This window comes from Micropterus dolomieu, linkage group LG12, assembly GCF_021292245.1.
Source record: "Micropterus dolomieu isolate WLL.071019.BEF.003 ecotype Adirondacks linkage group LG12, ASM2129224v1, whole genome shotgun sequence".
NCBI classification, from domain to species: domain Eukaryota; kingdom Metazoa; phylum Chordata; class Actinopteri; order Centrarchiformes; family Centrarchidae; genus Micropterus; species Micropterus dolomieu.
This window is the reverse complement of record NC_060161.1, coordinates 5,898,148-5,907,566: the sequence shown is the minus strand read 5'-3', so window position 1 is coordinate 5,907,566 and position 9,419 is coordinate 5,898,148. Positions and strand designations below refer to the sequence as shown.

The window sequence follows — 9,419 nt, the reverse complement described above, 5'->3', positions numbered from 1 at the left end:
CCGACCACTGTTTGATAACTTTTGAGCTTGTATTGCTGAACTACACGCCATTGGGCAAAAATTTCTATACAAGATGTCTGTCTGATAGTGCTGTAGCTAAATTTAAGGATGCGATTCCATCAGCTCTAAATTCATTATCTAGTCACAAAGTAACGGAGGACTCCTATGCTGGTTTCAGTCCCTCCCAAATCGATCATCTTGTTGATAGTGCTGCAGGCTCGCTGCGAATGACACTCGACTCTGTAGCCCCTCTAAAAAAGAAAATACTAAAACAAAGACGGTTAGCTCCATTGTATAATACTGAAACTCGCAAATTAAAGCAAATATCGCGGAAACTTGAGAGGAATTGGCGTTCCACCAAACTGGAAAATTCTCGTTTAATTTGTCAAGATAGTCTTAAAACTTATAGGAAGGCCCTCCGTAATGCCAGAGCAGCAGTTTATTTGAGGATTTTCAGTCAGGATTTAGAGCTCATCATAGCACAGAGACAGCACTGGTGAAAATTACTAACGACCTCCTTATTGCATCAGACAAAGGACTTGTAACAACAGCCAGACTTTAACACAGAGCCAGACTGTAACAGCAGTCAGACTATAACAACAGTTACAGTCTGACTGATTTGACTTGTTTGTAGCGAATTCGCGACATTCGTCCATAACGGCTTGATTCGGCTATAATGGCTACGTATAATAATGCTGCATTTAGATGGCTTTCAGCACTCACAAGCATTTTCTTTAGGCAGATAATTTATTTAATAATTACAAAAATAGCATGTAAGGATATAAAAGCAATCCTGCCATTTGTTATAATGAATGCATCAACGTTCTATGGGAAGCGACCACGCAGACTTCAAATCAGGATTCCACCAGTCGAAAGTGATGACACCTGTCTCAGTGACAGTGGGGATAGTGATGAAGACTATACTCCTACACCAGGTGATGAAAGCAGCCATGGTAAGAGTATTGACAACAGCAGCAATGACGAAGACTCCGATGGAAATCGTGATGTACATCCTAGCACCAGTGCTACTGCTGCAAGAGGGAGATCAGCTGCCACTACAAAAAGAAAAAGAGAAAAGGTAGTATGGAAGACAGTGAAGCAAAAGAAGTCTGCAAAAGATATTCCAATTTGGCAAGGTGCTCTTCCATATGCTGATGCAATCAGATTGCCCATTCAATACTTCAGAGACTTTTTTGATGCTGATCTTTTGAAAACCATTGTGGAACAAAGCAATCTTTATTGCACACAACAAAATCCAAATGGTGCCCTCAAATTGGATCATAATGAACTGGAGCAGTTTATTGGCACTGTAGTGTACATGAGTGGTTTCCATTTACCGAGATCAAGAATGTACTGGTCCAGTGCACGTCGAGTACCGCATGTGGCTGATGTAATGTCTCGAGACAGATGGGAAGAAATAAAACATTTCATTCATTTCAATGACAACATGGCGCCCGACAACAGTGATAGACTTTTCAAAGTCAGGTCACTTATTGATTCACTCCTCCCCAAATTTCAGGCTCTCCCTCAAGACCAAATGTTGTCTATTGACGAACAAATGGTGCCATTCAAGTCTGAAGCAATATATCCCAAAGAAGCCATACAAATGGGGATACAAGATCTTTGTGCTTTGTGACACCAAAGGACTACCAGACATTGGGGCAAGTGGAAACATTGTGCTAAAGCTTGCACAAGTTATCCATGGTGCTGTCAATCATCGGCTGTACTTTGACAACTGGTTTTACTCCTTGGATTTGTTTGTTGCTCTTGCAAACAATGGGATACCAGCTCTTGGGACTGTACGGCAGAATCGACTGCAAGGGTGCAGTTTCAGTGCAGACACAGAAATGAAGAAGAAGGGAAAGGCACACTTGAAGAGCAACAGGTTGTTGACAATGTTGAAATAAGAGCAGTCAAATGGTTTGACAACAGAGGGGTGATCGTTGCCAGCACTTTTGCCAGTGCCCAGCCTGTTTCCAACATTGAGAGATGGGATAAAAATCTGAAACAGAAAGTGTCTGTGGAATGGCCAAGTATCATCAGCCTGTACACTAAGTTCATGGGTGCCGTTGATGCTCTTGATGCACTGATTGCTTATTATCACATCCACATAATGTCAAAAAAGTACTACCATGACTCTTTTTTCACTTTGTGGACATGGTCATTGTCAACAGCTGGTTGTTGTATGGGCGGGATTGTGAGTCACTGACAGTCCAAGAAAGAAGCAGAAGGATTTGCTGGCTTTCAGAACATCTACTGCACAGTCACTCTGCATGCAAGGCAAGGATCCATCAAAGAAGAAGAGGGGGCGGCCTTCATTGGATGCTGAAAGGGAGTTTGAGAAGAATAAACATCGAGGTCCAGATACACAGGAAGTCGTTCAGATGCTGTGGGTCACTGGCCAGTGGTTGAAAGTGAGCGACAACGCTGCAGACTCCCACATTGCAAGGGCCAGACTGTAATCAAATGTGCAAAGTGCACCGTTCACCTGTGCCTCAACAAAAACAAGGACAAGTAAGACTATTTGATGCAAAGACACTTCAAGGGACATGGTCATTTTACACGACTCAGTTTCACAAGACAGATGAAAGCTCAGTAATTGCTTGTATCCTGAGAACTTTGAAATCTAAAAGCAGGCCAGTAAAGTCTGAGAAACCCTGCCCAAGTGACTCGTGCATACACTAACTGTTTAATGTATCTGCTAAACAATCTCCCAATGAGCACATTAAGCAACACTTTAAATCATCCACCCTGTCTCCAGAGCTGTTCATTTACATACCGTAAAACTTCAAATAGCCGCCTGGTGCGGGAACACATTTTGACAAATAAACACCTGCCTTAATTAGACGCCTGGTCTGGTTTTTATAGAAATTCTTTGTATGTATAAAACCTCTTAAACCCCGCAGGGTCGCCGCTTTACCTGCTTCTAAGCTGCTTAGATCGTTAATACAAATATTAATGTTTAAAGGTATGATCAATATGTCAGTGTGGACATGCTGAACATCGTTAGATCGGTTAGATTCTCCACAGTACCACTGTTAAGTTCATTTAACGCAAACAACAAGGCCCAAAGTCTAATTCCTCTAGATTTACCGGTGTAACCTGCATGGCTACAAGAGAGGAAAAGGGGGAAAAAGTGCTGACTCACATTAACTTTGAAGCGCCCGTTCAGTCCAAATGTGTCCGTTCCTTGATTATTTATCTTTCTTTAGTCTGTAAGGGTCCACCCATCAAAAGAATCAACACAGCTTTTCAGAAAAATTTATCCAAGTAGTGAATCCTGTCGTGTGAAGTCTGTCGCTCTCTGTCTGCTAACTTCTCTCATCCTTGTGAGGTTGCTGCCTTCAAACTAAAAGCCATAAGCCGTCTGTCGGAGATACATCAAATGAACGACGTGTATTTGATAATACTAGATAATTTTTACATAAGTATTATTCTGTTTGAAATAAAGAAACTGTTTCATAGTAGTTTCAGTTTTGTGCAAAAAGAATTAAAGGCCTGTCCCATATGGACGCCTGTCCCAAATAAAGGCAGGGTCAATTCAGTGATTTTAGCAAATAAAAGCCCGGGCTATTATTCAAAGTTTTACGGTATTATAGTTTGTTCGTTTGTTCACTATGCACTGGAGAAACAAGGACAGCGTTAAACAGACAGAGTTGGAGCAAGTAGGAGAGTGTTAAATCCTCTCTTTTTAGTCTGTAGTTCATTATCTTGTCATTTCTACCTATTTACCTGTAAGAGGCTGAAAGAACATTTTGTTAGGGAGTGGGAGAGCGTTTTGTTTCTTGCTGTTGTCAAGATTCATTCATTTGTAAATTAAAGTTTAGAAGTTCTGATAACTTTGTGACATGAATAAAATCTACATACCTGAGATGGGAAAATGTTTTATTAATTTTACCATTTTGTAAACTTTTCTACCGTAAATGCCTGTTGTCGCTAATTTGCATCATACCTAAATTTATGTCTATTCTATGTGCTATAGACAAATTAACAATCTCAACTTAATTTAGCATCAACTTGGAAGCAGAAACACACATCATTATTTTTTTTTATATAATTGCAAATAAATTCAGGGGTTGAGGGGTTAAGTAAACGGTAAATACAAAACAGTGGAATGTTAAATGACCAATGTTGTAATGTTGCATTAACATGACAACTTGGAGGTGATGAAAAAGATTTTAGAAAATCTAGTGGTGTTGGTAACAGGAACACACTCCTCATGCTGATAATCCTGATACAGTCTCCTCCAAAAGTATTAGAACGGTAAGGCTAATTCCTTTGTTTTTGTTGTTCTCTGAAGACATTTGGGTTTAAGATCAAAAGATGAGACAAGAGTTCAGAATTTCAGCTCTCATTTCCTGGTATTCACATCTAGATGTGTTAAACAACTCAGGAAAAACCACCCTTTGTATTAGACCACAGTATTCTTAGGTGAGCAAAAGTAATGGAACAAATAATCTTAAAGTAAATAACATTTACTATTTGGTGGCAGAACCCTTGCTTGCAATAACTGCCTCCAGCCTGCGACCCATCGACATCACCAAACTGTTGCATTCTTCATTTGTGATGCTGTTCCAGGCTTTTACCGCAGCTTCTTTCACTTCTTGTTTCTTTCGGGGTGTTTCTCCCTTCAGTCTCCTCTTAAGGAGGTGAAATGCATGCTGGGTTAAGGTCAGCTGATTGACTTGGCCAGTCTAAAACCTTCCACTTTTCCCCCTGATGAAGTCCTTTGTTTTGGCAAAATGTTTCTGTCCACTTCTGAATTCATTCTGCTGCGACCATCATCAGTTCTATCATCAATAAATATTAATGAGATCATAAGCAGTTCCTTTCTTTCTCCACACTTTGCTAGAGATTAATCTTGGTCTCATCAGTCCATCAGATTGTGTTCCAGGACTTTTGCGGCTCATCTCTGTACAGATTTCAGTCTGGCCTTGCGATTCTTGCTGCTGATGAGAGGTTTGCATCTTGTGGTGTGGCCTCTATATTTCTGCTCTCTGAGTCTTCTTCCAGCAGTGGATTGTGATACCTTCACTCCGCACTGTGGAGGGCGTTGCTGATGTCACTTCCTGATGTTTTGGGGGTTTTCTTCACAGCTCTCACCATATTTCCGTCATCAGCTACTGTTGTTTTCTTTGGCCGACCTGTTGGACGTCTGTTGCTCAGTACACCAGTAGTTTCTTTCTTTTCAGGACGTTCCAAATGGTTGTGCTTGCTCAATAAATGTTTTTAAAGTGCGTGAATGAATCCAAAATGACCCTTAAAGAAGGCGGGTCAGCGCGCATGTGTAGGGTAGTGGGTATGCGAGTGTAGCCCTGCAGTCTGTGTTGTAGCTTCACCACTGTTGTTCCGAGTTGTCCGCACCTCGCGGGACGTTCGGATCATTTATCACCATTGATGAACCACACAAAGAATATTAGATGAAAAATAGACCCGTGAGGAACCGCGACGTACGTGCAGTTTTAGGCCTCACGGCATGCACGCAAGACTCTGCACAAGACTGGAGAATGGCAGGCGACAGAGAGAAAAGGGTCAACAATCAGTCAGTTTATCTGTAAATGTTAGAATATAGACTGCAGCAGCCCCCCCCCCACACTGACTGGACTATCAGTCGACTGTAGGCAAGACTTTACAATTCTGATTCGACTGTGTGAATCCTTAGTCGGGGACAGCCCTAATATCTAAATAGATCTACACATCAGAGGTCAGGTGACTCACTGCGGGCACCAACAGCTTGGTGACTTCCTCCACCGCTCGTTTGAGTTTGATCTCGGCTCGATTCTGAGCTTCTTCCACCGTGATGAGGACGTGAAGGTCCTCGTTCAGGTGCTCCCAGTTAGGCTTCCCTCGGTTCTGCTCCTCCTGCACACAGACAAGTAGAGAGACAGACAGGTAGAGACAGACAGGTAGAGAGACAGACAGGTAGAGAGACAGACAGGTAGAGAGAGACAGGTAGAGAGACAGACAGTAGAGAGACAGACAGACAGTAGAGAGACAGACAGGTAGAGACAGACAGTACAGAGACAGACAGGTAGAGAGACAGACAGGTAGAGAGACAGACAGGTAGAGAGAGACAGGTAGAGAGACAGACAGGTAGAGACAGACAGGTAGAGAGAGACCGGTAGAGACAGACCGGTAGAGAGACAGACAGGTAGAGAGACAGACAGGTAGAGAGAGACAGGTAGAGAGACAGACAGGTAGAGAGAGACAGGTAGAGAGAGACCGGTAGAGACAGACCGGTAGAGACAGACCGGTAGAGACAGACAGGTAGAGAGACAGACAGGTAGAGAGAGACAGGTAGAGAGACAGACAGACAGTAGAGAGACAGACAGGTAGAGACAGACCGGTAGAGACAGACCGGTAGAGACAGACAGGTAGAGAGACAGACAGACAGTAGAGAGACAGACAGGTAGAGACAGACATTAGAGAGACAGACAGGTAGAGACAGACAGGTAGAGAGACAGACAGGTAGAGAGAGACAGGTAGAGACAGACAGGTAGAGAGAGACAGGTAGAGAGAGACCGGTAGAGACAGACAGGTAGAGAGAGAGACCGGTAGAGACAGACCGGTAGAGACAGACCGGTAGAGACAGACCGGTAGAGAGACAGACAGACAGTAGAGAGACCGGTAGAGACAGACCGGTAGAGACAGACAGGTAGAGAGACAGACAGACAGTAGAGAGACAGACAGGTAGAGACAGACATTAGAGAGACAGACAGGTAGAGACAGACAGGTAGAGAGACAGACAGGTAGAGAGAGACAGGTAGAGACAGACAGGTAGAGAGAGACAGGTAGAGAGAGACCGGTAGAGACAGACAGGTAGAGAGAGAGACCGGTAGAGACAGACCGGTAGAGACAGACCGGTAGAGACAGACCGGTAGAGAGACAGACAGACAGTAGAGAGACCGGTAGAGACAGACCGGTAGAGACAGACAGGTAGAGAGACAGACAGACAGTAGAGAGACAGACAGGTAGAGACAGACATTAGAGAGACAGACAGGTAGAGACAGACAGGTAGAGAGACAGACAGGTAGAGAGAGACAGGTAGAGACAGACAGGTAGAGAGAGACAGGTAGAGAGAGACCGGTAGAGACAGACAGGTAGAGAGAGAGACCGGTAGAGACAGACCGGTAGAGACAGACCGGTAGAGACAGACCGGTAGAGAGACAGACAGACAGAGAGAGACCGGTAGAGACAGACCGGTAGAGACAGACAGGTAGAGAGACAGACAGACAGTAGAGAGACAGACAGGTAGAGACAGACATTAGAGAGACAGACAGACAGTAGAGACACAGACAGACAGTAGAGAGACAGACAGGTAGAGACAGACAGGTAGAGACAGACAGTAGAGAGACAGACAGACAGTAGAGACACAGACAGACAGTAGAGAGACAGACATTAGAGAGACAGACAGACAGTAGAGACACAGACAGACAGTAGAGAGACAGACAGACAGTAGAGAGACAGACAGGTAGAGACAGACATTAGAGAGACAGACAGTAGAGAGACAGACAGACAGTAGAGAGACAGACAGGTAAAGACAGACATTAGAGAGACAGACAGACAGTAGAGAGACAGACAGACAGTAGAGAGACAGACAGGTAGAGACAGACATTAGAGAGACAGACAGACATTAGAGAGACAGACAGACAGTAGAGAGACAGACAGGTAGAGACAGACAGTAGAGAGACAGACAGACAGTAGAGAGACAGACAGGTAGAGACAGACAGTAGAGAGACAAACAGGTAGAGACAGACATTAGAGAGACAGACAGACAGTAGAGAGACAGACAGGTAGAGACAGACATTAGAGAGACAGACAGACAGTAGAGAGACAGACAGACAGTAGAGAGACAGACAGGTAGAGACAGACATTAGAGAGACAGACAGACATTAGAGAGACAGACAGACAGTAGAGAGACAGACAGGTAGAGACAGACAGTAGAGAGACAGACAGACAGTAGAGAGACAGACAGGTAGAGACAGACATTAGAGAGACAGACAGACAGTACAGAGACAGACAGGTAGAGACAGACAGTAGAGAGACAGACATTAGAGAGACAGACAGACAGTAGAGAGACAGACAGACAGTAGAGAGACAGACATTAGAGAGACAGACAGACAGTAGAGAGACAGACAGGTAGAGACAGACATTAGAGAGACAGACAGACAGTAGAGAGACAGACAGACAGTAGAGAGACAGACAGGTAGAGACAGACATTAGAGAGACAGACAGACAGTAGAGAGACAGACAGGTAGAGAGACAGAGAGCAGAGAGAGATGAATGTGTCAGTGATACTGATCAGCTGTTTGAGGAATAGGTCTGCATCTGAATCTGGATCAATAACAATACAAAGCTGGTCAGGTCAAAGCGAGGCTGTACTCGCTACTAAAGGTGCGTCAGCTAAACCTGGGTCAGGGTCTGAATACTGAGAGAATCCTGTTTCTGCTTTGTTGTTATGGGGGCTGACAGACTGATGAGGGGAAAACAGGAATGTGAGTGATTTCAGCAAAAACCTGCAACCTAACAAAATGCTGTTCCAATGTCCTACTGTCCATGTACTGAGGGATTTAACCCTAACCAAGCAGCTTTAGGTCTAAACCGGACCAAGCCGGCTTTCGTTAACCACCAACCTTTGTAGCGTCCATGTTTCCACAGTACAACTTAGAGCTCATGAACACACCAACATAGGAAGAGGGACTTCCCAACTCAGGACCTGGACTGTCCGAGGTGCCTGTGAATGCACCAGGGTGACGAGACCAAGAGCCCCGAGGAGCCCAGAGGATAACCAGGATAACAAATATACCAGCAGGACGTCAGTCCAGAAACAACTCTCACATTTCTCATCCATCTGGTTTGGTTATACCTTCTGTCTCAAGTGTCTCTGTTAGCGTAGCAGGTGGCTAACCTCATTACCTCACACACACAAAGATAAACACACTTGTTTTCAGCTGTTTGACCTGAAAGGTCAAAATCAGTGTCGAAATCAGTCTCTTGGTGGTGGTCGAACCACCACCAAGAGACACAGAACCACCACCACCGAGACACAAATCCACCACAAAAAAACAAACCAACCAATACAAGGATCCACCACTACGACACAAAACCACCACAGAGATAGAAATCCACCACACAGATACAGAACCACTACAGAGACACAAATCCACCACAAATAGAAAAAACACTACTGCCACACAGAACCACCATCAAGAGACAAAAACACCACCAAGACACAGAACCACCAACAAGAGACAAAAACACCACCAAGACACAGAACCACCAACAAGAGACAAAAACACCACCAAGACACAGAACCACCATCAAGAGACAAAAACACCACCAAGACACAGAACCACCAACAAGAGACAAAAACACCACCAAGACACAGAACCACCATCAAGAGACAAAAACACCACCAA

At 44.1% G+C, this 9,419-nt stretch overlaps 1 protein-coding gene across 2 annotated transcripts in view; it reads right to left on the bottom strand.

Moving 5' to 3' along the window:
* The window catches only part of LOC123980621 (protein quaking-B-like), a 24,883-nt gene that overhangs the window by 5,451 nt on the left and 10,013 nt on the right, over positions 1-9,419 (bottom strand). For both annotated transcript variants that reach the window (XM_046065118.1, XM_046065117.1), the window contains one exon: positions 5,719-5,862. In XM_046065118.1, the coding sequence (XP_045921074.1) occupies positions 5,719-5,862 (144 nt within the window). The remainder of the gene's footprint in view (positions 1-5,718; positions 5,863-9,419) is intronic.